Consider the following 27,921-nt stretch of genomic DNA (forward strand, 5'->3'; position numbering starts at 1 on the left):
GGTGGGCGGGATCAGGACGTAGGTTTGTGAGCCCGGCGGCCTGCCCGGGACTCAGGAGGTCCACTCTTCTTCCCCAGAATCGCTTCCTGGGCGGGAGCCGGCTAGACCCGACCCACAGCCGAGGATGCCGGACACGCGGGCGTGGGCGGTAGCAGGGCAAAGTCGAAACTTTTCTTAGGCGGCTACTGCTGCCCACAAGCCACTGACAAGCTGCAGATTCTGAAGGAATAGTAGGTGCACCTGTAAGGAGACCGTGGATTTTGCAAACCAGGCAGGTGCAGTAGCTGGCCAGAGGACGCTATTCCGATTATCTGGTTAGGGATTCAGCAGTTCCTGTCTTGCTCAGTCCTGAGGGTAGCAGGGCCCCCCAGAAAGACATGCTCATAAATAGGGAGCAAGGGATAAAGTGGGCCAGTCCCCTATTTCTGACTCAAAAAACAAAAAATAAAATACGGTTGTGTTTGGTTGCTAAATTACGTTGAAGATGCCTGACCAGGTGGTGGCGCAGTGAATAGAGCGTCAGACTGGGATGTGGAAGGACCCAGGTTCGAGACCCCGAGGTTGCCAGCTTGAGCGCGGGCTCATCTGGCTTGAGCCAAAAAAAGCTCACCAGCTTGGACCCAAGGTCGCTGGCTCGAGCAAGGGGTTACTCGGTCTGCTGAAGGCCCACGGTCAAGGCACATATGAGAAAACAATCAATGAACAACTAAGCCCCAATGAAAAACTGATGATTGATGCTTCTCATCTCTCTCCGTTCCTGTCTGTCTGTCCCTATCTATCCCTCTCTCCGACTCTCTCTCTGTCCTTATAAAAATAAATAAATAAAATTTAAATTACATTGAAGAGCTCAACTATTCTTCTGGGATATCACCAAATGAAAGCCACTTGAGCTGTTTTTAAAGAGCACACTTAAAAAAAGGCAGAAGCAATAATTGTTAGATCAAGTATTAGTATGTATTTATGCACAATAATAAAAACAGATTTACAAGTTAAACTGGAAATTTAAACATAAGAAGTTTAACAACTTTTTTTGTTCATTATATTAAATAACCAAAACACCTTTTATTCCCAAAATTGGTAAAGAATAAATAATGTCATTTACAATATGGTACAAAAAGTAATCAGGAAGTACAGGCATTCTGCTTTATACATACACTGTATATGTATATTTATTATCTATAAAACAAATTCACATCTCAAACAAGCTGAAGACCTTAGATGTATGGCTTAACGATTATTAAAAGAAACAGCAGTAAGTTCTGCTACCCAGACCAGAAGCTCTGGAGCCAGTTGTCCCGTTCCAGAACGAAGGGTAAAGGTTGCTGTAATGCTGCTTCCAAGACTGAACTTACTCAACCTGTGACTTAATCTCACTGTGGGATCAGGAGAGCTTTGATAGTCAGGAAAGGTTAACTGTGGTTTCTTTTTCTTTTTTTCTATAAGACAAATTGCCCTATTTCCTCACAAATGCACCTGATAGATCTCAATGTCTTAAAAAAAATTTTTTTTTAAACCCACAGCAGCTGCTGTTCTCGTCCACTTGTTTCCAGTGTTTTTTATTCTGTAACTTTTCTCTGCACAAGTTTTTATTACGATGGTGTGATCTAGGTAAAAATGCTATTACACTGAAAAGTGCACCCATCAGTAGTGACACAGAATGATAAAGAATGGGACTGAGGCTGGAAACACGGAGATGTGGGAACACGAGCAGATCAACTGATGAGACGTTCCCAATTCTCTCCACTCCCTGAGCTAGTGCTCGACACCAAGAAGATACAGGGAAATAAAAGTCATCACAAACCTCATGTGGAATCACAAATCTCAATCTGCCTCTGCATTTTCTAAAGGAAATGCTTACCACTGAATAGTCACAGTAAGAATCAAGGCCACAACACTAACTCCCTTGAGACCAGCGAGTCTTCTTGCTCTTTACAAAAAAATCAATCAGCAAAAAGATGCCAGACAACATTAGAGTGACCAGGGAACTATGTCTCTGAGAAACTGATCTGTTCTTATTTATAACATGCTCAAATGCACAAGGAAGCCATTGGTGCATAGAAACAATTACTATTAAAATTCCATTGGAAAGGCAGAGGGAGATGAGGGAGGTGGGATGCTTCACTGCTTGGGTCTTTTGAAAATTCCACCCTTTCAAATTTTTTTAAAATTCTGCTTTTAATTTTTATTTAGGCTGGGGAAAAAAATTCATCCATCCTTATAATGCTACAAATAATACCATTTCCCCTTAACTTGGCATTTATGTTAAGCAGCTGGTTGTTGGAAAGCAGCAGAATTCTCTGGAATCTCATGAGGCTTTATCCCAGGTGAGAAGAGTCAGTCTGCTCTCTTCCCTAGCCCACTTCCCCCCTGAATGACACTGGCCACTCAGCTACTCCCAGATGGAGTCTCCGCCAGAGACCCAGGCAGGAGGTACTGCTAAACAGGCTACAAAAGCTGAGCCAAGTCTCCAAGTTTTATTCATTTTAGATGTCTCAGGGTAACAGTGCCAACCTACTAACTAGACTGCCTTGGGGTACCCCCTGATGAACAAGCAGAGTAGGAGCCCTACCATCTCTCGCACAGTACACGCTGACACTGCCCAGCATCTACGCTCTAATGTTACTTGGCATCCCTGGTCCCAGACAGTGGAAGGGTATGAGGAAGCTAGTCGTGACCCAACCTCAGCTCAGTCTCCTAACCTACTACAGACCTAATAAACTCAGCTGCCCAGAGAGAGAGAGAGAAGAGAGAGATAGCCTGATCTTGTTCAGATCAAATAGGTGTTAGTTTCAGGAAGCTGAGATAGTGATCACAAAGTACAAGTACTTGAACGATACTCTGGTTCAAACAATGCCCTCTGTATCTCTTAATAAAGTGGTGCCAGGTCCCTTTCTTTCATACTGCCAGAGCTTTGGGACTTTACCTAAGAGCCCAGAAGGTTTTCTTCTTTATTTTTATTTTTTAAATGCTGTTTGTGCCTAGAACTAGATCTGAAAGAAGGAAGCTTCATTTGAGTCAAAAGCTCTGGAAAACCCTTGAGACAATGGAAAGAAACTTGCCTAGAAGCAACTGTCTTCTGTTTCCTCCATGGCTTAGTGAATGACCCTGTCCACAGCCTAGAGAGGCTTCAAAAGGCTGGTAAAACACTAGGATTAAGAATGTCCACTCTTCTTGCACACGCAAAAGACCTTTTCTCCCTTTTCACAAAGGCTCACCTCTAACTGTGGAGAAGCTCGTGCAGAGGGCTGGGAGTGGCCTGGAGGGCTGCCACTCTACCACCAGCGGGGGGAGAGGAAAGGTGAGCAACAGTGACAGCAGTCAGCTCAGCTGGCTGACCCTGGCTGTTGGGGCAGGGTAAAGTGGCAGGTGGGGCGGTGACACGGCTATTACCAGCCCAACACAAGAGCACTGGCTACTGGCCACATGGAATGTGGTGAAGGGTGAATTACATGTTGAGTCTCCCAAGGCTGAGTAGGCACAGGAGCCTTGTTAGCTGCATTCTGGGGAAGAACCAGACGCTGGACCACCTGCAGTGGTGAGAACTGGTCACCCATGGAGGTTCACAGAGCATTACACAGGGATGTGGTTCGTGCTCTTACTGTACCAGGACATCGGACCTTGCCTGCATTCCCTGAACAGGAAGGAGCGAAACACACCACGGGGCAAAAGCAGACACGAGGGACAAAACCTAGGTATCACTGTGCTCTGCTCGTAGGCCAACGAAAGGGAGACTGAAAAAGAAAACCATCCCTGCCAAGTCCATTTTCCTCAGATGCTAAACAGTAACACACCCGAAGTTTGAGGACTCATCATTAGGAAAGTCTTAACTACGTCAAAGAAGTACTTAGGGATCATCCCAACAGAGAAGCAACATCGCAGATCACCTAGAAGAAACTTGTAGATGGATACAGGAAGGAAACCAACTAAACTGTTTTACCTCCTTGTCTAATTCTTAAAACAGAAGAAAAACATCCTCCAACCAGCTTAGCAGGATTTTTTCCTAAAAGTCCAGACCACCTGCAGAGGATAGGATTCTTTCCCCTTCCTGCTCAGAATACACAGCTATGATAGATAGGGAAGCACTAGTTAAGGATCAGTATTTTCTGGGATGACGGCTCCAGTTACACTGGGACCCCTCTGCTGCTCTGTGATCAATGTCCCCTGAACTGTCTGCTGTCTCAGGGTGCAGAGACCACCAGGCAAAGCCCAGTCCAGGTCCGGCAGTCCCCCGCTTTTCCACACCGCCCTCTCCATCATCGCTCTGCAGAGAGGCAACCAAATGTGGCACGGGTTTGGCAGAAAGGATGCAGCCCTGGCCGGGGGCCTCCCTGCAGAGAGCAGGGAGATTCCAACTCCCCAGGATGCCATGACTATGCCAGGGCACACCCCTTTCTTTCAGAAAGAAAACCCACTGGACTATCCAATACAACCAAGGCAGAGGCATGGGTACAAACGTGGTCATTATGCAGACCCCAATGAGATCCCACAACTGGCGAGGAACTGCTCCAAGGCCGTGATGATGTCTGACATTGACCCTTCCAGAACTCATTCTCATCTCCCGGGCCACTACTGCCCTCTGCCTGTTGGGACATGGCTTCCAGTATGTTGCATATTCTGGGGTGCAGAGGTATCTCTATTCCGACCATCTTCTTGGGGTCCTGGGCTTGATTTGTGTTTTTTCTAGTCTGAAGAGTGCTACACCTACCACAGCTGAGGACCACCAGCCCTGTAAGCCTTGTTCTGATGCCTCCAGGATGCCCACAGCACGAGGCACGTTCACTGGGATAGGTCACTGACGGGGGGACCACCTCCACTGCCATCAAACAGAACCTCTCGGCGGCTGGGCTCAGCGATGGACAGCTCCTGGGCCAAGTCGTTGAACCGAGATATGTAGTCAACGCTGTTTTCATTCATCATGCACACCAGCTGGGAATCCACGACCTGTGGGCAGAGGACACAAGGTAAGACCACATCAGCGAGTGGCCTGCCATCTAGACTGGAGGGAACTGGTCACCACTGGGACTTCCAGTAGAAGGTAAATGAACCGAAGGTCTCTCTAAAGTGAGGACTGGGATCTCCCATTGACTTGCTCTGTAATGGCTGCCTAACACTTTGGAGAGAATCTCGGAATTGTCCATCATTGTGAACTCTCACTCTTTTGACAAGTGTGCAGGAGAGTCTGCTGTGAGCCGGGCACTTCTGATTGCTGGGATCAGACTGGTGGTTCCCTCTACAGGAGACTGTGTATGTGTGGGTGTGTTTTGGGGGAGACAGTCAACCAGGCAAAGGCACAGAGTGAAATGCAGACCTTTGGGGCGGCCTGTAGGAGAAGTGGAGGAAGGGGACAGAGTTTGCCACAGGAGTGGGGAGCACATTCCTGTCAGAAAAACAGCAAGTGCAAAGGCCCTGGGGTGGGAAAAGGCTTCGGCTCTTCCAGAAACAAAAAAGCTGGTGGACATCATAGTGAGTAAGGAAAAGAGTTGAAGACGAGAAGAGAAAGACTTAAGTGTGTATAGTAGGGACTTAGGTACTGGGATTTTATTCTGCAAATACACGGAACACACAGTCTTCAATGTTTACTTTCTGTCTCCTTTGCTGGAGTAGAAGTCTCATGAAGATGGGGCCTTTGTTTAATTCACTCTGTGCCTATAGCAGTCCCTGGCACATCATTAATGAACTGAATAATATAATGAAATAAGGAACCTTGGAAAATTCTGAGTAGACCTATGGCCTGAATCAAATTTTAAACCTTTTATTATGAGAAAAAGATGAAACAAACAAATTTGTTTTCAGAAAGTATAGCAAACAGCAATTGTCTTCTTTGCACATGTCTATCACCAACTTCATCCACCTGTGGCCAATCTAGGCCCCACCTCCCCCACCCACTCCACGCTCCCGTCACTTCTGTTCAAATCGACCATTTTGGCCACACGTTTCAGACTGCACTTCTAGATGAGAAGGACTGTCTTAAAAGCATACTCGTGTTTTGGGGGTGTGGCAAGTCCCTGGTCAGATTCCTTTCATAAGCACCGCTATTTCTGCAGGAGATGTGTTCCCGGCTATGGACTTAGCTCATTAATAGCTCCCATCTTTGTTCTGTGCTGCTCACCTTTGTGTGCAATGTGCCACCCAGAGATCTTGCTAGAAATGAAGGTTCTGGTCCACTGGGCCTGGGGTGGGCCCGAGAGTCTGTCCTAACAAGTCTAAGGTGTCCCGTGGTGAGTCTGTGGACCGCCTGTGAATAGCGTGGTCCTGGCATGTTATCTCAGGGTGTCTGTGCAGTGCCCACTTCTATACGACCTGGATGCTTAGAAGCAATGTCCACAAAGACATGGGGAGGGAAAGAGAATGGCCTCCTGCAGGACATTAGAGACATAAAGTGTTCTCTAAATAAAAGTTCTGTGGTCATAAAAATGCTCATTGAAGGGGAAGGAATTTACTATATTGCTCGTTAGTTTGAATTTGGGGAAATTTCCATTCATGTCAGGGGTCAACTTAGAATCCTCCAAAGTCTTCCCATAAGCTCCTTAGATCTTCAGACTAAACTTCAGGATACCAAGAGCTGAGGAGGCATGGGACACCATTGTGTGAGCCTTGTCTGATCCAGGGTTTCCCTCCAGAATCTTACTATACAACCCTTGAGGGACACCCACTAACATCTCAGCATCCAGAAAGCAAGGATTTAGGAAAGGCTGCTCTATTCTTTAACAACAGGACCAATGGAATCTCTTCACATTCTCTACCTAAACCTCTCTTCCAGCACCTGTTATTTTGTACCTTGCCTTATAGTTAAGTGTACCTGTCTCCCCTTTTTCAGCAAGTGTTCATCCTTTCTTGCTCAGACAACACTCACATCGCATGGGCCAGAGCCTGGGTGGCTACATGAGCAGAGAGCCTGGCCTAAGAAAGAGGGACACTGCATTCGGGTCCAAAGATGAGGGTCACAAACTGAGTCTTGCCTGCACATCAGGGTCTGCCATAATATGACTTCTATTACCAACCGCTTGACACCATGGGAGGAGCCCGTGGGGTACCTGTGCCCTTCCTGCAGGACCTCTTTTCCTGCTTGGGGGGCAGTGACAACAATAACATGGGGGTGCTGCTCAAAGCACCCCTGCTAGCGATGACAGCCACCTATAATCACTCTTGACTCCTCTACTGATGGGGTCAGCACAGCAGAGGCAGTGTTACTGGCCTGAGGTCAGGCAGCTGGCCAGTGGAGGACACAGCGAGATCCAGCCCCACTCTGGCTGCCAGCAGAGCCCCCAGTCAGCCCCAACAACAGGACATCCCAGGTTCTGACGCCTTTAGGGCTCAGCTACTACTTCTGTTTGCTCCAGAGTTTCCCTTCTTAGAAGCTGGAAACGTGGGTGTGCATGTGCTGACTGCTGGCTTTTGACATTTCGAGGAGTAATTCTCAGTAACCAAACAGGTCTGCTGGAGGGACCCGGCCACCTCTGGAACAGGACTGGCAGTCAAGTTCAGGCAGAAGCTGTGACTTACCTCTGCCACATCAGCCAGGGACCTAGACACAAAAGAGTCTCTTGAGTTGCCATCTAGCAAGCTGGGGCCCAGTAGGGAGGTGCCACTGTGGGTTCCCACTGGAGTCGGCAGCATCTTCCGGCCCTTCTCTGAAGAGATGAAGCTCGCTGCCAAGAGAAGAAGGAACGAGCCCTGAGACTAGCTTGGTCAGCCTCAGGCCAGGGAAGGACCCCGAGGGCTGGCAGTGGCCGAGCCAGGCCCTGAGGCCTCCATCTGCATGCTTGTGCCCAGCGCCTGGTACGGGGCCACAGCGCCCTAGCTTTTCCCAAGCGGGAAGCCTTGGAGGGTCCCCAGACGCATGTGTTAAGTTGGCCTCATATTTCCAGGGGCCCTTAGTGCTCTGCTGTCCAGTCACCACTCCCATCTCTGTATAAGGTGGTGTCCAATTTTTCACAATTCGTATTCAACTTTGCAGACGTCTGTACAGTTCTATGGGACTCCCAAAATGGAAACGCTCATTGGATGCTGGCCCCTGCATCACCCAGACCAGAGCCCATGTTCTGGCCGTCAGGTGTGGCATCCTCACAGGGGGCCAACCCTGCTCAACACGTGTACAGCATCCCCCTCTCCGGGGCCACAGTCCAATGGCCACGTGCACACATTGGCTGCTCTCTAAAGTGCAAAGTGCATGGATCACAGCCATGTCCCGGGAGGCCCTCCGATGTGGGACACTGAGGCCAGTGTGTCTCTCCCTAACATCCACTTTCCATCACACGAACACCTGGTGCCCAGGGAGGATTTGAATACATCCTGTGAACATGCCATAAGCCAGCTGGACTGTCCACATCAGAATGCTTTACTGAGACAGAAGGATGGAAGCAAGAAACACAAAGAGCTCATTTTTTCTACCCCACCGTTGGCAGCAGGAGCAGAAGGCCTGGTAGGGGAGGGGCCAGGACAGCTGGCCGGACTGGAGAAGGGCACAGGGGACTGTGTGGGAGACGGACTGCACCACACCTCGGCTGGGCTGAAGGTTACAAGGTGTCAGCACACTCAGTGCACAGCACACTGGCGCTCTGGACACTCTGTGTGTAAATGGTGCAGGAAACAGTAAGCCCTGAAGAACAAGCGGACAGTCCCAGTGGAAGCTCTGCCAGCTGGCACGGCGAAGCCAGACGCCCACCCTCACCAAGCTTGCCATCGAGAGCCCTGCTGGTCTTGAACAGAGACCTGGGCATTCTCCGCACACACTCACCAAACAAGCTGCTGAGGGATGAATCCGTGGGGTCGCTGGGGCACCACTGTGGGTCATGGGTGGGTGAGGCAATCCAGTCTGGCTGGGGGCTGCCGGATGGGGAGGGAAGACTCTTGGAACTGTCACTGCCGTTTAGCTTTGCTGGAGAAAGAGGGACTCCTTCACCTGCCAACCAAAAACCTGGGTCAGAGATGCCCCATGGAGGGGACAGCACTCCGCTTCCCCAATTTGCCACTAAGGCAGCAAGTCAGCACAGCCGTGTGCCACTGAGCTCTGCAGACCCAGGACCCTGCTGGGACCTCCCATAGAAGGTGAACACTGGTCTGTGGAGGGGACCCTCGTGGAGCAGGGACACAAGCCCATTTTAGGGAATGACAATGACTACAGCTATCACTGATGGAGCCAGGACCTATGCCAAGAGGTTCACCTAAATCCTCTTACAGGTGTTTACAAAAGCCCTGTGAAGGGAATGCTATTTCTAGTTCAGAAATGAGCCGGTGACCTGCCCACAGCCACACACTGCCAGGCTGTGAACTCAGCTCAATCTGAACCCTTGGTCTAAATTGTACCAAGTACCAACCACACCATTGCTACCAGGACACGAGTCCAACCTACTCCTGGAACCTGCAAAACCAAAAGGAATCCACCCAGATTCACAACCAACTAGGACAATGCCCTATCTAATCCTCAGTATGGAGAGGCCGCATGGGCCCTCTCTTATTCGGTCTCAAGGACAGGAATAGGTCCTACCTATACCTTGCCCACCTGTGCTGCCTCTGCCTCTGCTGGGCAAGGCATGTAGGTGGCAGGTGATTCATATGCAAAAGTGAAAGTGGAATGGGAACATACCCAGCAGGTTTGACAAATACTCAGATGGGAGGTCAAGGGCAAGCACGGTCCCCGCATCCTAACAGGAAACCGATTCTAAGGATGTGCAGAGGCAGCCTGTTCCTCACCGTACTGGCTGGAGCTGATGGCGATCTCAATGATGGAGTCGCTGATTTGAGTGGCAGGCTCTCCCTGCGAGAGCACGTCCTCAGGCGGGCCGGGCAGGGAGATGTCCAGCAGAGCAGAGACGTTGGGAGGAGAGAGCCGAGTGCTGGAGCCCTCCGCCAAGGGCAGTGGGGTGGAAAGTCCGTTGTGGAGAGGAGCCTTGGATAGCTCAGATAAGGAGAGGACAGGTGGACCCTGGTGGGAGATGGGGACTGTTCAGACACAATGGACCAACCAATCCCTAATAAGGAACAAAAAAAATCAACCTCATCCTCACAAGGTGGTAACCAAGTCATGGGCAGGTCAACAGAGAAGTGAGAACCCTAGAAGATACCTCTTCTTTTCCAGTTTACTTTTCCTGAAACCACTCTGGGGATGCAGAGTTGGAAGCCAGGCCAGGGTGCCCTGGACATCTGGACCTGCTTCCCCTGCCGGCAAGACAGCTGGCAATACCCAGGGAGAAGGTGAGTGCCAAGAAGTGCTACCAGCTGATGACCTCCCCTTAGCCCACGAAACTGTGATCTCCCAGAACTGCATCTGAATCAGCCGGCCTTGCAGAAGGGAGGAAAGAGCCCGAGATGGGGGACGGGTGCATGTTTCTTCTATCTAGGCAATGGAAAGACAAAGCCACTGGGTGTCCATGTGTCCTTGTCACGTCCTGGCAGTCCACCGCAGGAGGCTAGCTAGGTCTGCTGGCAGGACCATGAGGATAAGGACCAGCAGTGGAGGGGGTCCCGGGGTAGCTACTTTGCTCAGCCACCAGCAAGCAGCACACACTACCTGGAAACCGTCTGTCACGGACTCCTGCTCAGACTTCGAGGGGATGCTGATGAATGGATCACTTGTACCCTAAAAGAAAATAACACCATGAACGCCAATGAGCCCCTGCACACAGCATGCCAGAACTCTGCCCAAAGGCTAGCTGGCCACTACGCTCCTGAGGAAAGAGCCACTGCACTGCCCGGTTTCCTAACAGCCAGCAGCACAAGAGCCCATCCAGTTGAGGTCGGACTCTCTTCCTGTGACGACGAGCAAGCCCACCACTTCCAGAGCATGGGCCACAAGTCACTGCACCTAAGACTGTCAATTCAAAACCTTGTGGTCCTCAGGCAGGGCTGGGCCATAAACCAGACGCTGAGAGAATCGGAGAGAGTGCCGAGTAGGGGCCACTACGCCCACTGTTGGCCAACTTGCTTCAAGTTCCTTCTTAGACCAAGCTGACACCTGAGAAGTCTGCTGATGTACAGATCTTGCCTGTCTTGGTTCTGGATTCTCCACGACCACCCAGAAAGCCTGTCCCCACTCGGTCTCCTTTGGTGGTTCGCCCCTCTGAGCCACGCGGCGCTCCCTCATGTCACAGCCTCCCTGGTTCAGTGACTCTCCTCCGGCCATTAGGTCCATCCCCTCCCGACGCAGAACTCGAGTCCAGCATGGCCTCAGTCCCATTATCTTGGCTCCCATCCCTCTGAAGAATGATCAGCCCATCCTGAAATCGGGCAGTAACTTGGAGAAGTCCTTTTAAACACTCACCCCCACGGTGGGGATGGGGTCTCCATTCTGGTGGCTGCCAGTGGAATCCTGACCCGACAAGGTCGCTGTTGCCTCATCTGAAGACAGTGAAGAGATGCCAGACAACCCATCAGCATCCAAGACAGGGAGGGAGCCCCCAGGAATGATGCCAGCACTTGTAGCTGCTAAGTCGACAGCACCTGGCAACAGAAAGGTCACTACCAATCTGAGCTCTACTGACAGCCCAAAATATACTCCACAGGGTTCACAGTAACATCGAGGGCCCCCTCCTTTGTGCCTCATTTCAATGCAAGGACAATGACTTTCCTGTTCTCTCTGGAAGATGAGACAGCATGGCTTGGGGAAACAGAAAACATCACTCAGAACCCCTACGTGGTGTCTGTCACCATGTCATTTACAGAAACTTACTGGCCAGCTGGCCTGTGGCCTGGGGTGGGAGGACCTTGGGCATGATCGGTCGAGACAGAGCCGCTTTGGTCAGGGAGGACTGGATGGGCCGGAACGAGCCTCTCCCTGTGAGGACAAGAACAGAAGCAGCCACATCAAGCCCACCTGCCCCCAGTGCCCTCTGCCTGCAAAACAGGGGAGACAGAGGGCGTGTTTCACAGCCAGTCAGGACCAAAAAGCCAAGCCGAGGTGGAAACCGCTGAACGTCCCCAGTACGTGCCAACCTGGAGAGGTCAGAGTCAGACAGGCCCCCACGAGGAGGCACCCCCGGGGCTGCTGAAAGGACGCTGTGAGCACCGCCATGCCCTGGGGACAGCCCTTTAAAGGTGGTGCACTCCTGAACTAAGCTACGGGCTCCACTGAAGCAGTCAGAGCATCAGTTTGGATTAAGACCCGGCCTCTGCATTGGGGTCTTTCCTCCTTTCTGCAGAGAAAAAGGAGGCAAGAGAAAAAACCATCAACAGCTGTCTGGGTCCAGCAGTAGGCAAACCTGAAATGTGAAAATCAAGGCTGATTTAAAAGCTACAGCATACATGTTTCACTAAACAAAATTCTCAGAGAAGTAAGAAAATTTACAACAAAGTGCCAGGGCCCCAAAGGACCTTAGAGAGGTATGAGGGCCTGAGCTGTACCTGAAGATTATATCTATTCCGTAAATACCTGACAAAGAGAAACATACAAATAAATAACATCTGACAAGACATTACAGAGAGAGGGTGGATCAAACTAAGCAAAGCATCCCTCACCGGGCCACCTGAGCCCAGATTTGAGGGCAGCAGCCTGCACACCGCCTGTCAGAGGTCCATGCCTGCCCGCACTGCAGCAGGCTGGCACAGGGGCAAACTCAGTGTGTGAACAGAGCGGTCAGAGAAATGCTGGAAAAGTCACTCAGGGAGCCATGAAAGCAAACGCCTGCAATTCCCCAAGATGAGGTCAGATGCAAGTAAGGAGTGAAAAGCCAACCCCAAGAGGCCCCGTGCTCACCGGTTATGGAGGAATTTGACATGATAGAGAAGGAGCAGACGTTGTGGGACTGGTTTTCTGATGGTCTCGGAAGAAGGGTTCTCTGTGGAAGGAATATTGCCAACAATCAGGTGATAAAAACACTCTAACGGCAAAAATCACTGAGGAAACCGGCGAAGAGCTAGCCGTAAAGGGATCCTCCAGATAACAGCGAGCTGAGTGGAACCACATGGTCTGGTTCCAGAGCTGACATAGGGGCACCTAGAACAGGGTGGCTATGTCCTTGGACCCCAAGCCCTGAACATTAAGTCCCCTATGAAAAAAAATCAAAGGGACTGAACTTCCCTCTTCCCTCCAGGGAAACTGGAGGAAAGTCAGAACCATCCACTATTAATCTAGAAGGTTCTTCTGATTTAGATGGAATGCAACTATTTATATATAGCTGTTAATAACCACTTGACGTGGACTGTTATGAAAGATACCCACTTATCCTGGGCCTCTTCAAATTTGGGGTGAAGAGCATAAAGTTGCTGCTTACAACACTGACGGGCTCAGGGCCTGAGGCCTTCCACCCCACCTGCCCGTCCCGGTGCCCACTCCTCCCGGTTTGCCCATGGCGCCTATGTGTGAAATTCAGTTCCAATGTGACGAACACCATCTAAAGAAATTGTATCAATTGCTGAAACTGTTCCTCATTGAAGTAAAATATTAACAGAAAGTATCTGTCAACAAAAGTCTCCCAAAGAACCTCCAACTCTGGGGGCACAACTGTGTCTGCTGACACACAATGGACATCTCTGTGCCCCTCAGAGGTGCCCCAAGATGTTAGCAGCGGGTGGAGGTGCTACTGGGGCTGCAAACTTGACATGGCGACCAGGTCTGCTCAATGCTGCCGCTGTGGCGCGGAGGGGACCTGTCAACACAGCGAGGAGCCACAGGTGCTGGCTCCGCGCCCCAAGCGCTGTGGGAGGCAAACTAGGGGAGACGTGTTTCGGCTGTGGGGCATGTAGTCTCTGTCACAGCAAGTCGCCTCCACCCTGGTGGTGTGAAGGCAGCTGTGGACGGCAGGGAAATACATAGATGTGTGGCAATTAAACTTTTTATGAAAACAATAAATGGAAAAGATCACATATGAATGCCCGCAACAGGCAAATCCACGTTGACAGAGAGTGAATTTGTGGTTGCCAGGGGCTGGCGGAGAGGGCAATGCAGGTAAAGGGTACAGGGTTTCTGTTTGGGGTGATGGAAATGTTCTGCTATTAGACAGTGTTGACGATTACACAACCCACTGAATACACTAAAAACCATCAAACTGTACACTTTAAATGGTTGAACTTTATAGTATATGAATTATGAATCAATAAAGCTTTAAGATACTTCATCAGATACACTAAAACCCTCCTGACTGGTGGTAGCACAGTGGATAGAGCGTCAACCTGGGACACTGAGGTCACTGGCTTGAGTGCAGAATCATCAACATGATCCCAAGGTCGCTGGCTTGAGCAAGGGGTCACTGGCTCAGCTTGAGCCCCCCTGGTCAAGGCATATATGAGAAGCAATCAATGAACTAAATAAAGTGATGCAACTATGAGTTGATGCTTCTCATTTCTCTCCCTTCCTGTCTGTCTCCCTTGTCTCTCTCTCTCTCTCTGGAAAATAAAAGACAAAAACAAAATACTAAAATCAAATGCATTAAAACTAAATTACAGTTGGCACTAAAACACAGGTTTGAACTGTGCAGGTCCACTAATACATGTACTGTTTTCAGTAAATACATGTACTGTTTCGATCCGTGGTTGGAAGCCCACAGGTGTAGAGGGCTGACTATATACACGGATCTTATATACAGGAGACTGTAGTATCTGCAGATTCTGGTGCCCATGGGGCATCTGGAACCAAACCCCTATAGATACCAAGGGACAACTTGAGTTTTGGAGGAGTCAAAAGTTATACCTGTACATGGATTTTTGACTATGCAGGAGGTTAGGCCCCCTAACCCCTATGCACTGTTCAAGACTCAACTGTCATCCATGTACACACACACACACACACACACATGCGCGCACACGCACATGCACATGCACATGCACATGCACACACAGACAAAACTTGGGATTTAGAATACATCTTCCTAAGATCCATCAGGCCATCTCTCATTTCTAAGTAAATTAATCTCAAAAGAATTTCTAAGAGTCGTTATGAGCTCTGACCTCTGGCCAATTCACACACCTTGCCAACTGCTTCCACTGACTACATATTTATAGAGATGTTCTGAGAACCTTCAAATATACCCCAATCTGTAACAATCTAGGAATGAGAATCCCCAGAACTTCGTCTTTTTTGCAAGAGGTTTTCACATTGTGCAAAGACTATTTTTATTTTCAGGTACAGTTAGGGTCACTGTTATTACTTTATTTATCCTATTCATAAGAAGGAAGAAAAGAGCAGAAATTCCCATTTCGGCTGAACACCCAAGAAACAGGAGAAAACCAGTTTGTCCGGCAGCTTGGCCACTCAAACCTGACCAGGGTTCCTGACCTGGACCACCAGCGGCTTCCGTAGGTGCCGATTCTGCAACTTCCGGGGCTTTGGCAAGAAGAAATCCGACTGCATCTGTGAGGAAAACAGCACCCAGTCCCTGAGAATGTTTACAGCCAACACGGGTCAGCAGGCAAGCAGAGGGGCCCAGTCCCCACACTTACGCTGATGGAGTTCAGGTGCTGAAGGAAAGTCAATTCTGTCTCTTTATTGGGAGAGAAGAGCTTCCCATGTCGGCTGTTGGGTGGCAAAGTTGTTGGGACAGCAAAAAGACCACCATCTGAATCGCTGCTTCCTGTACTAGAGGGACCAGCCACCAAGAGGGGTCTTGGAGGGTTTCTCAAACCTAGAAAAAGAAAAGTAGAGGTGAACACAGCTACACTCACCCACAAACAACTTCAGTATGAATGGAGTTCTACTAGGAAGAATTCCCAACAACCTATTCAGTTTCCTGGAAATATTTATTTTTTACAGAGTCACAGTCAGAGAGAGAGACAGATAGGACAGACAGGCAGGAAGGGAGAGTGATGAGAAGCATCAATTCTTTGTTGCGGCTCCTTAGTTGTTGTTCATTGATTGCTTTCTCATATGTGCCTTGACCGGGGGCTATATAGCAAAGCGAGTGATTCCCTGCTCAAGCCAGTGAGTGAACTTTGGGCTCAAGCTGGCGACCATGGGGTCATGTCTATGATCCCAGGCTCAAGCTGGTGAGCCCATACTCAAGCAGGATGAGCCCACTCTCAAGCCAGTGACCTCGGGGTTTCAAACATGGGTCCTTCACGTCCCCGTCCAACACACTCTATCCACTGCGCTACCACCTGGTCAGGTGGAACTCTCTATTTCTTAAACCCTCATAAAATCTGCTTTTCCATTTTTCTCCCTGAAATTCCAGTTTCCACTGTAAGCAGATCAAAGCTCTCCCTGACAGAATAAAGGCACTTTACCACTTTGATCCTCAGCAAGAAGGGCAGCTATGCCCTCATTTTTCAGATACAGAAGAACCTACCAGAATATCTAGTGTAGACCAGATTGTCAGCAAACTCTTTCTTTAAAGGGCCAAATAATAAATGTTGCTTTGTGGGCCTATAGCCTCTGCTAAACTCAGCTCTCTAGCTGCAGTATAAAAGCAGCTACAGACAATATGTGTATACATCAGTGAGCACAGCTATGTATCAATAAAACTTTATTTACAAGTAGATTGTGGGTCATAGTTGGCTGATGCCTGGTCTAAATCTCTACTTGTATAAAAAAAAAGACCCAGAGAAGACAATATTTATTTAGGAACCACTATTTCAGGACTATGCTGGCTGTTTTCATTATCACAAATCCTACTGCAAGCACATTTGATTCATGGTAGAATGAGCCGCCTTTGCTTATTCTTTACTTGCAAGTCTGAGGTTATACTGACACTCGTGGATCCAGAGACCAGTCTTCGAAGCACCGGTCTGGATTCTAGCACTGCAAGTACACTGGTCTAGAAGCATACTCAATTCAGAAAGAGGATGGATTTTTTTTTAAGTGAGAGAGACAGATAGAGGGACAGATAAAGACAGACAGACAGGAAGGGAAAGAGATGAGAAGAACCAATTCTTCGTTGCGGCACCTTAGTTGTTCATTAATTGCTTTCTCATATGTACCTTGACCGAGGCTGCAGCCGAGCCAGTGAACCCTTGCTCAAGCCAGTGACCTTGGGATTCAAGTCAGCGACCATGGGGTCATGTCTACGATCCCTTGTTCAAGCCAGTGACCCTACACTCAAGCTGCTGAGCCCATGCTCAAGCTGATGACCTCCGAGTTTCAAACCCAGGTCCTCTGTGTCCCAGGCCGACGTTCTATCCACTGCACTACCACTTGGTCAGGCTACAGGTGGATATTAAAGAGCATAAAGACTACACAATCTACCAGCTAGTCCTACCATTGAGTTCTGTGCCTGAATCTGTGAGAACAACCAAGTCACAGTGTGTTGCTGCACTCCTCAGACCAGTAATATCAAGGAAACAGGATAAAGGGGAGGAAACAAAAATAACAACTGCAAAAGAGGGTGAACCTAACACCATAGCAGCCCCGATTCCTTAAAGGCCTCTCTGAAGTGGTCTCAAGAAAATGGAATCTTCAAGCACTTGACAGGCTATACGCAACACAGTAAGTCCGAGATAACATGTAGCCAGCGACATTCTCTGAACAGAAAGAACTCAAGGGCAGAGATTTTGACCGGTATGCCACAAGAATTTTTAAAACATGCAAAATACCTTTTTAGTCAGGGTCACTGACCTCTTATCCTTTAGACTGTCAAACACAAAAATGACAACAGCCAACACAATAGTCATCTGGTATGAATGAATCAAAACTGTACTTTTTTTTTTGTCATATAGGAAAATAAATTTTTTTTTTTGGTGTGCCACAGAATTTTAGTAATTAGTTGACGTGTGCCATGAGATGAAAAAGGTTGAAAACTGCTGCCCTGGAGAACTATTAACACACAAGGACACTAGGTGTCTTCAATCAAAAAGGTGTTGCAGGTTTGGGGGTTCTGTCTACAGCCACGTAAGAACGAAGGCAGGACTGCCTCGCCTCTCTAATGATGCACACCAGTCATCACTCAGACCCTTGCCAGTGCAGGATGCTCAAGGCGTCCAAGAGGCTGCGGTTCTGTGGCAAGCGAGTCTGCCCATGGGAGCAGTTACCTGGTGTGGAGGCCTGCTGGGGCACAAGACACAGAGGAGTGTGCCAGCCCTCAGCCCCTGCTGTCCCTAGATCCCCAGCCATCCCCATCTCAGCAGGTCGGCCTCAGGAAGTTATAGGACTTCACCGGGAAGGAGGAAGGAGATGGAGGTGGTGCCTCAGGCGCAGAATCACACCAGGGGGCACACAGAGCAGGGCTGCAGGGTGCATGCACCTTTCTTTCTCTACCTTTAGAATTCACAATTCTAGCCATGATAATTAATCTTATTTGTTCTACCCATGGTTTTATGTACCCAGTAACCCAATTAAGGGCCCTGAATTTAAATGTCTTCCAGATGTACAACTGGGGTAAAGAAACACCATGGACTGGCAGGTCAGACTGTTTCTTTCCAAGGCTTGTGTTAGACTGCTGAAAAATCTTTTAACTTAGACTTCTTTATTATTTTAGGCATAAAGACGAAGGCTCTGGAAGATTCAGAAAGAACAAGTCCTCAGATTTTAAACCACCAACTCAGCATGTTAAGAGGCTTCTGCTTACCTCACAAAGCACAATCCCCCAAAAGTGAACAGACTGGCAAGGGCTACCCCGTGTTTCCCACTGGCTCCTGCACCCTAGGATCCCAAACCCTGATGACAGGCCCACACACACCCTCCTCCCCTCCCCTCCAGAAGGCGGGGGTTTCTGTTACCGTCACCTCACCCACTGGACCGTGGCTGCCTCACCCCAGTGGGGCCAGGCCTCAGGCAGTCCTGCCCCTTCAGACCTGGTACAGCCTCCTTTCCCAGCGGGGTGGATGCCCAGGACGGCGGCTCCCGGGCGGAGGGGCTGCGAGCCTCACCTGAGGAGGGGCAGGGCGCAGCGCTGTGAGCGAAGGTCTTGCTGTTACGGAGGGCAGACTGGTTCCGAGGGCAGCGGGGGCTCCGGGAGCTGATGTTCACCACCTTCCCAGGGGGGGTGGTCGACTGCTCCTCCTGGGCGGGCCTCACTGAGGCCATGGAGCTGGCATTCGGTTCCGGAGCCTAGGACAGAAACGGGCCGAAACAACAGCCAGACTCAGCCCACGAACAATGGTTCTGGAATGAGTGTCCAGGAGCAGGAGGCACAAGAACCACTGGAGTTCAGAGGGACAGCAAAGGCTAAGAGACCATATTTAGTGGCCAAGGTCAGCACGCCTGAGTCACTCAGCAGCACTGAGGATTCAGTGTTCAAAATCACCCATCAGGCAGACACTCAGGGGGAGCAGGGCGCTCCCTCCAGAGCCCATAGTCGGGTGGGCACAGACAAGGCAAACCCTCAGGGGCGGCTGAGGGGAGGGCGGAAAGACAGGCTGCTGAAAGCAATGGCGCCCCCACTCGCCTGGGAAGGGCTCGAGCTGCCAGAAGGCAATGCTGAATGGCAAGTCACAATAGTGTCTTTCAAGAAAGCCTAAGACAAAAAAAAAAAAAAAAAGCCTAAGACAACTGCATTGGCTTCTTCTGATTGTTAATCAGAGAAAAAACAGACAGATTTAACTTCCAGAATTTAACATAATCACTGCTGAAAAGGCCCCTGCTGAGTCAAAACCCAAATCCCAGGGTTTAGACTGCTGCTTGAGGCTGCTGCTAAACTGGACAGAAACACCTCCTTCCACCCAGATCTGTTCTTACTCTGTGTCTTTACCAACCCTGTCCTCCTCCCTCCTCCTCCCTGGCACCCACGCCAAAGGCCCACCTGGGCACACCTTTCAGTGAATTACACAACCCACTGTCCACGCTTACTCAGCATGGCCTTGACTGCCCTGCTTGCTCAGGAGCCGCACGCCTTCTCCTGGACCTCCCATGGCCCGTTGCGCCCCCCCATCCTGACCCACCTGGACCTCCCATGGCCCGTTGCGCCCCCCCCATCCTGACCCACCTGGACCTCCCATGGCCCGTTGCGCCCCCCCATCCTGACCCACCTTCTTCTTTCCATGGGATCCCCACTCCTGACCCCTGCATCCCTTCCTGCTCAGGCTTATTCAATCTCACTATTCAATTGCCAACCGAGTGCCCAATCAGCCTCCTGTCAGCATCTCGACCCCCCCAGGGCACCGCTTGTCAGTGCTTCACCCAAAACTCAGCAGGAGCAAGACCACAAGGCCAGGCTGCCCGTCTCTATTTCAAGGTTCCCATTCTCAATTGGGGCCTTTGATCAGCAATCCTTACACTTTGAGCTGCATCAGAATCACCTGGTAGAGGATGTCAAAACCCGGTCTGCAGGGGGGGCAAGAAGGTGTATCTCTATCTAACAAGTTCCCAGGAGATGCTGAGACTGTGAACAGGACCAACTTCGGAAGCCATGGCTCTGAGCACCCTCCTTTGTGTTCTCTGCAGTAGCATTTCCAATCTGCTCCACTCTCCTCTTAAGACCAAGGCCACTACCTCAGCCGTGTTGCATCCAGCCTTCTCAGGAGCTGGCGTAGCTTGGCCTCCTTCCCTAGGGTACTGGACACACTCAGGTGTCCCCCCAGTCTCCTTTCCTGACTCCTCCAAAAGACAAACTAGAAAAAGCTTTTTAAACAAATCACCTCTATCCGACCACCCTAGTGTTGCCCAAGCCTGACCGAGGGTCACCGCCACAAAATCCAAAGCTCACCCTCAGGCCTCAGCTTGCCAGCCTCTGCACCACCCAGCCAGCTCCCACCCACCCCTACGAGAGCCATCTCTTTCACGGGGCACTGCGCCTCACTTCACTGATGCCCTGCTGAGAGCCTCTTTGGGCAAGCACTGTGCAGGGGAGCACCCAGGAGAAGGGAGAGGGACCTGTGGGAGCGTCACACTGGAACCCAAGACAGAACAGAGAATTCACAGACCGTCTGTCTGCCCAGGAAAGCGGAAGGTGTGGTGTGTGTTCCCTGGCAACCCTTGCACTTGGTTCTGAACATGAGCCAGCACTGAGGGGTGCACAGGAACCTGCAGTCCTGGTCTGTGCCCCAAAGCCACCGCATTCAGCCCCCTCAGCTGTTCCTCCTGGAACCTGGGAGCCTCCAGGCTGTTAAACACCATGCACACCTGCTACTTCAGAAACAACCTGCCTCAGGACTCGGCAGACTTGTGTCCTAAAGAACCTACAAGACTTTCCCATGAGCTCAAGTCTCTGCCCCATTTGAGACTCCACTAATCGGCCTCCCCAGGTTGGAGACACAAGCCACGGCCTGCCTGGCATGATCTCCCTGTCCCTGAGCCTTCATGGCCACTCGCTGGTCTCAGGGACCACCCACACACCTTGGACCCTCCTGAGGAGCCCCAGATGACTTCAACCAGCCATCCCCTGGAAAGCCACTCATGGAGGTCTGCCCGCAGAGGTCGCCCGGGCATAGCAGACAGCTGAGCCCCCGTGGTGCAGCCCACAGCCCAGCATCCTTTATCCTTCCCAGCTCCCCTCACCCCACTGAGGCGGTGCCGCCACTGTCCTCTCATGACGGCCATTCCAAAGCACAAACTCAACCTTGTCACTCCTCTGCTGAAAGCTGCACACTCCTGACTCTTAGAGAAAGCCCGATCTGGCTCAGCTCCTGGCCAAGTCTGCCACCTCCTCTCTACACGCTGTCCCCTTGGCTGGCATCAGGGCCCAGCAAAATCACTGGAGCCTAGCAAGGCCCCCTAAGCATGGTCTGCCTCTTTGGAGCTGTCCTCTTTGGAGCCCTGTGAGAGCCCAAATGAGAGGACTCTCACCTGGCAGGGAGCCAAAGCCCTGTCCATTGCTCTACACAGCCCCACTCAACAGAATGAAACATGGTCTGCAAGAATCTCTGCTTTCCCAGACACTGGGGTCCCTGTCTCCTGCTCTTCCATAAGGAGCCTGTGTGACTCCCAGCCATCTACCCTGGGGCCAGGCCTGAGTGCCCTCTGGAAGCCAACAGGGCTGTGCCTGAGCCTCACTCACCAGCCTGGGGTTGACCTCAGTGGAGATGAGCTTCAGGAGACAGCTGAGGAGGCGTTGCTTGTGGAAGGTGGCGGGCGGAGGGCCCCCGGGGCCCTGGCCTTCCGGGCCCAGCACGGCCAGCCAGTCATATTCAAGCTGGAGCTTGCTTGGCTTTCCCATCATGAGGTAGACTTCAGCCAGTGTCAGGCTCTCGGAGGTCTGCAGGTTCCAGCCCTCCTCGCGGAGCTGCTGGGCCAGCCGGCTGGCGGGGACGTCCTTCGGGGGCTTGGCAGAAGGCTGTCCCTGAGGTGGCGGGGGTTCTGAGGGGCTTGCCTTCTCAGACAGCTCCTCCACAGGGGCATCTGCTGAGTCCTTAGTGCAAACATCTGACTGCAGCCCTGGGCTGGGCTGACGCTCCAGGCCCAGGAGGCTACGGATAGGAGACGGTACCCTGGCCCGGGCAGGGTCGGCCGCCTCGGTGCTGCCTGGGGCTTGGGACTCCGGGGAGACGCACACCGAGGGCCGCAAGTCTGCGCAGGGGCACGGCTCCGGGATGATGAGGTCCTGGCAGGACTTCATATAGCGGGGGAAGGGGTCCAGGAGAGAGAGCTCGTCCTCCAGCTCCGGAAGCTGGCCACAGGCACAGGTCGCTGCCCCGAGCTCTCGGGCTGGGCTGTCCCCGCCATCTACAGAAGCTGCCGCAAGGGTCTTCTCAAGCTGTACCCCAGTGTCCTGAAGCCCAGGGGGAAGCCCATCGGGAGTGTTCAGGCTGCTGAGGCTTGGGGCAGTCCCCTCCCCAAGGGCACTTTCAGGGGAACTCTCTCCAGAGCTCTGCGAAGCGTCCGTGGAGGGAGGAGGCCGCCCACCACCCTTACCATCAGTGCCAGCCCTTGGGCACTTCACCTGGCCTCTGGCTGTACCCTGCCCACTTTGGATGCCCAGGATCTGGGCTGGAGGCAGCGTGTGGGCATCCTTGGAGCTCTGTTTGCACCGGCCGCCCTCCTGCCAGTGCACTGTGCAGAAAGCCTTGGAGTGCACCACACGAGCCACTCCTGGAAGCGGGGTCAGCGTACAGTTCTCCCCCGGGAACAGGTGCAGCACCACCTTCTCTTGTGACGGCTCCGCAAACGAGTCCTGCAGCTGCCGCTCCGCCAGCGTCTTTCGCTGTGCGCACTGTCAAGGAATCACCTGCAGCAGCACCTGCCCCTGGGCATCATAGGGCCTCGGGCAAAACAGGACTCAGGCATTTCTTTCTTTACGAACTTCATGCCCAACACACGCTGTCCTGGCTGGGGACTGGGCAGGCCTGGAAGCTAAGAAGGAGAAGTCTGGAGCTATCCTTGGTCATTCTGATCAACTTGCTCACAGGATGCTTGGACCACACCTCACAGGCCAGATGGTAGCTACTTGCCACATGGAGGGCTGCCGTGACAGAGCTCTAACACTGCAAGGTCAGAAAGGGGCCCACACCCAAATCCCAGACGTGGAGCTACGGGCTTTAGTTTTGGTTCTACACCATCTCACAGCATAGCTTCCTAGCCACAAGGGGCCCCAGTGCAACTCTGGGAGTGAGGGGCAGGTCATTATTCTTAGGGAGCAGACGCTGCAGAATTTGGGGAAGGGGTTGCTTTAGTAGGAAAAAGATACAATTCGCACTTCATGGAGCTCCCACTTCTGTTTCAGGAACTCAATGAGGCTGGAAACCTTCCGATGGAGCTCCACAATCATCCTATAGGAAACAAGATGGGAAGAGGATGTTACCACGGAGATGGATCCTTCTGAAGAGCCCCAGAGGCTACTGCTGCAAGACAGTACCACAAAGAGTAAAGGTGTCTAGGAAAGGCACCAAGGAGGGGCAAGAGCCGCAATGTCCCAGCAGAGCCACTGACTCCTTTTCTTAATAATTAACCTTTAGCCCTGGCCAGTTTGCTCAGCGGTAGAGCATCAGCCCGACGTGTAGAAGTTTCAGGTTTGACTCCCAGCCAGAGCACACAGGAGAAGCACCTATCTGCTTCTCCACCCTTCCCCCTCTCCATCTCTCTCTTCCCCTCCCACAGCCAAGGCTCCATTAGAGCAAAGTTGGCCCTGGCACTGATGATAGCTCCATGGCCGCCTCAGGCGCTAGAATGGCTCCAACTGCAACGCAGCAATGCCCCAGATGGGCAGAGCATTGCCCCCTAGTGTGCATGTCGGGTGGATCCTGGTTGGGCGCATGTGAGACTCTGTCTCTCTGTCTCCCTGCTTCTCACTTCAGAAAAAAAAAATTAACCTCTTAAATTGAGATAACTGGTAATTCATATAAAGCTACAAAGACAAAGCAAAGACTTGTGTATCCTTAACAGTGCAAGATCTCAACCAGGATACAGACCTTGGCACAACCCAGCAACCTAGTCTATTAAACATTTTTCAAGTTCAAGAAGGGAGGACTGGCCAACCTTAATTAATTTCAAGAAAAATAAAAATACATATAGAAGGAACAAAGCACAGCCAAACTACAACATGAATAAACCTTGAAAACATGATGCTCAGTGACAGTGGCCAGACAGAAGACTGCTGTATAAGATTCTACTTATGCGTATGTCCCTAGCAGCCAAATCTATACATACAGAAGGAAGACCGGTGGTTGCCAGGGCCTGAGGGTGGGGGTCCAGGGACGGGGGGTAGAAAGCAACTATGTAGGGCAGGTGTCCCCAAACTGCAGCCCGCGGGCTGCATGCAGCCCCCTGAGGCCATTTATCCGGCCCCCGCCGCACTTCCGGAAGGGGCACCTCTTTCATTGGTTGTCAGTGAGAGGAGCACTGTATGTGGCAGCCCTCTAATGGTCTGAAGGACAGTGAACTGGCCCCCTGTGTAAAAAGTTTGGGGACCCCTGATTTAGGGGTATGAGGTTTCCTTTTGGAGTGATAAAAAATGTTCTGGAGCTAAGTAGAAGAGGTAGTTGTACAATGTTATGAAAAGCACTCAAATATCCTGAATCAGATACCTTAAAATGGTTAATGGTTTATTCTATGTTATCTGATTTTTACCTCAATCTAAAAAAAAATGTATAATTGGAAAATGGTCTACACTACAATAATGCCTGCCCCTAAGTAAGACACACCTCTAGGGAAACAGCATGGAAAGGGGCTTATGGGGGAGAGAGGAAAGATTCTCTAGCTGTCACCGGCTAACCACAACATCCGTCTACAGCCCTCTTTCAGCCGGCAAGACCCAGGCCTCCAGGCCCCAACAACAGTGCACAATCCCACACCCTACCCCCATGTAATTCTGGAGCACTGGGTAAAATCTGCCCACCCAGAGGTCCATGAAGGAACCAAACACTGCCCTCCGTCCCATCCCTTGCAGCTGGGGACAAACCTGAGCCTGGGGTTCTGGGCGAGGCTCTGCACACGGGCCCAGGCATGATTGTTCCTCGGCTGCAGCTCTACAGGGACTCTCAGGGGCAGACGCACTGGCTTCTGGTCCTCTTCGTCACTCAAGCCTGCAACAAGAAGGGGCTGTGAGAGCCTAGCAGATAAACCACCATACAGAGGCAAGGCACTTGGCCAGAAAACTCAGAGTTAGGGAGGAGCCATAGGCAATTGACCTGGGAAGGAAAGCAGAGCTTGTGGAGAAGCCCACGAGGACCTGTATCTAGAGAAACATCAATGTGGCCACCAGGGTACCCCAAAGCCAGAGACACACGAGGCCACAAGACTCATTACTGACACCGCTGACACTCCATCTGAATGCTGCTGAGGTTTCTAAGCTGACCCTGATTTAGTGAGTGGACACACTGCTTTGGAACCCAGGAGCTGCCCACGGATTTGCAAGGCTGACACAGAGCATGGCCTGTCTATTGTGAAATGGAGCAAAACAGAACACCTCCCCGACTTCACCCCAGCCCACCTTCTACGTACCGTCTGGGTCACAGAGCTTCTTCAGGGCTCGGCACATGGGCGCTTTGATCCGCAGGTTTCTCCCTTTGTAACGTACGGTGGTGGCCCTGGGAAAGTTTTAAAGAGGTACTGAGACTTCTTAGTGAGTAACAGCTTCCTGCCCAGTGCAGAAAGGGGAGGGCCAACGTGTCAATACCATGGAGCTCAGAGCAGGGGAGCCCCTGGCTACGCTCCCATCCTGGCCTCCAGAGGTACTGCTCAGCCCCTGACTCTGAACATCCCAGTATTCCCCAATCATACCTCCCACTGCAAAGTGGGTGCCTGCCATTCACAGGAACCGTGCCCTGCCTCCCACCTGGTGACTGGCACGGCATCAGCTGCTGGCCCACCCCCTGGAAAGCCCATGGTAATGGAGCCCCCATCAGACCAGATGGTGTACCCTTCTCTCCTCTTCCTCGAGGTCCCTTGAAAGTAGGTTTCAACTCACTTCTATGCAACCTCTTAACCCAGCACTAGGTGACTGCATCTAGCAATATCCCCCAATCCCTCTTACCACACTAGCAGGGCCAGGGCATGAAGGGCACCACAGCCAGCTGGCACAGGGCATCATGTGTTTGTGCTCCCCCCAACTGACCTGCAGGCAGGCCCAGTCCGTGGGGCCTGCCCCAAGGCTGTCATAGCTGACAGTGACACTCTGAACACTGCTGTGGCAGTAATTTATATAATGTTAGAGGGCCATTTATATAATGGGCCCTGGCTGAAGAGCTCAGTTGGTTAGAGCAGGGGTCCCCAAACTACGGCCCACGGGCCACATGCGGCCCCCTGAGTCCATTTATCCGGCCCCCGCCGCACTTCCGGAAGGGGCACCTCTTTCATTGGTGGTCAGTGAGAGGAGCATAGTTCCCATTGAAATACTGGTTAGTTAGTTGATTTAAATTTACTTGTTCTTTATTTTAAATATTGTATTTGCTCCCATTTTGTTTTGTTACTTTAAAATAAGATATGTGCAGTGTGCATAGGGATTTGTTCATAGTTTTTTTTATAGTCTGGCCCTCCAACGGTCTGAGGGACAGTGAATTGGCCCCCTGTGTAAAAAGTTTGGGGACCCCTGGATTAGAGCATGGACCCGAAGGGCAAAGGTTGCCGGTTCAATCCCTGGTCAGGGCACATACAGGAACAGACTGATGTTCCTCTCTCACTGTCTTTCTCCCTTCTTCTCACTAAAATCAACAAATTAAAAAAAACCAAAACAAAACAAAAGACACTTGGAATGCTTTGGAAATACTCAAAAAGCAGAGACTGTTTAAAAAAACGACAGCCCTGGCCAGTGAGCTCAGTTGGTTAGAGCATCGTCCTGATACACAAGGTTGCAGGTTAGATCCCCGGTCAGGGCACTTGCAAGAATCAACCAATGGATGCATAAACAAGTGGAGCAACAGGCTGGTATTTCTCTCTCTCTCTAAAAGTAAAAGAAAAGAAAAGGTCCACATGACCACCCCGCTCCACTGAGACCAAATGCTGGAGTCTTAGCCCCCTGAACCCGTGGGAGACACAGGCCCCGAGGTGCTAGCTGGGGGTGTGACTGTGAATGATGCTGGAGCAGGGCTGCACAGGGGCTGGAGGGGGGTTGAAACAGCAGTAATTAAGCACCACCTCAGTTCCTAACAACCTCCCCATCGAGGGCTTCAGGGGACTAGTGGACTTTTCTATACATCATCACTTTTTGCTGCATCTGCCTCCAAACAAAACCACAGCAGGCTAGACTTACAGAGCAGGTTGAGCTGTGTCATTTGGCACCTGTGTTTGTGATAATCATATTTTCTGTTAAACTGCTATTTTGCGACTTCCTTCTTCTTTTTTTTTTTTTTTAAAGAACTTTAGCAGCCCCCTTTTTATGATTATCTGGTTAGCTAACCATTCTGAAAATACAATCACTTTCCGTTTCTCTCAAATGGAAGTTGTAGGAGCAGCGCAAAGCTGAAGCCTGTATAAAGTAAAGCCATGTTCAAGTTCACAAGGAAAAGGCCTCCCAGAAATGGCCTTAGTCCTCGTACATGGTCTATATTCCTCACCCTCACACACCAGCCCCGTGGCTGAAAGACAGGTGAGACTAGTGAGAGGCCAGGCCAGCCTGACCTCTGAGGGAATGTAACCACCCGGAGGATTCTATTCGAATGCCTGCACTTGAGTGCTACTTTGACAAAATAGTCAACAGAATAAGTCCTCTATGTGCACGGAAGTCTGGCTTTTCTTTCTGAGAGATTTATTTT

At 51.0% G+C, this 27,921-nt stretch overlaps 1 protein-coding gene across 3 annotated transcripts in view; it reads right to left on the bottom strand.

Moving 5' to 3' along the window:
• Window positions 1-932: 932 nt before the first annotated feature.
• The window catches only part of CRAMP1 (cramped chromatin regulator homolog 1), a 67,444-nt gene continuing 40,455 nt past the window's right edge, over window positions 933-27,921 (bottom strand). For 2 of the 3 annotated variants that reach the window (XM_066382956.1, XM_066382958.1), the window contains exons 7-21: window positions 25,673-25,758; window positions 25,131-25,254; window positions 23,421-23,502; window positions 21,795-22,937; window positions 18,730-18,910; window positions 15,373-15,554; window positions 15,209-15,283; window positions 12,692-12,773; window positions 11,669-11,773; window positions 11,261-11,439; window positions 10,511-10,579; window positions 9,694-9,925; window positions 8,738-8,902; window positions 7,504-7,649; window positions 933-4,941 (exon numbers count right to left, since the gene is read on the bottom strand). In XM_066382956.1, the coding sequence (XP_066239053.1) occupies window positions 4,777-4,941; window positions 7,504-7,649; window positions 8,738-8,902; window positions 9,694-9,925; window positions 10,511-10,579; window positions 11,261-11,439; window positions 11,669-11,773; window positions 12,692-12,773; window positions 15,209-15,283; window positions 15,373-15,554; window positions 18,730-18,910; window positions 21,795-22,937; window positions 23,421-23,502; window positions 25,131-25,254; window positions 25,673-25,758 (3,016 nt within the window). In that variant the 3' untranslated portion in view covers window positions 933-4,776. The remainder of the gene's footprint in view (window positions 4,942-7,503; window positions 7,650-8,737; window positions 8,903-9,693; window positions 9,926-10,510; window positions 10,580-11,260; window positions 11,440-11,668; window positions 11,774-12,691; window positions 12,774-15,208; window positions 15,284-15,372; window positions 15,555-18,729; window positions 18,911-21,794; window positions 22,938-23,420; window positions 23,503-25,130; window positions 25,255-25,672; window positions 25,759-27,921) is intronic. The other variant, XM_066382959.1, reaches the window with a different exon arrangement.

The sequence above is a fragment of the Saccopteryx leptura genome, chromosome 4 (assembly GCF_036850995.1).
Source record: "Saccopteryx leptura isolate mSacLep1 chromosome 4, mSacLep1_pri_phased_curated, whole genome shotgun sequence".
In the NCBI taxonomy this organism is placed as follows: Eukaryota; Metazoa; Chordata; class Mammalia; order Chiroptera; family Emballonuridae; genus Saccopteryx; species Saccopteryx leptura.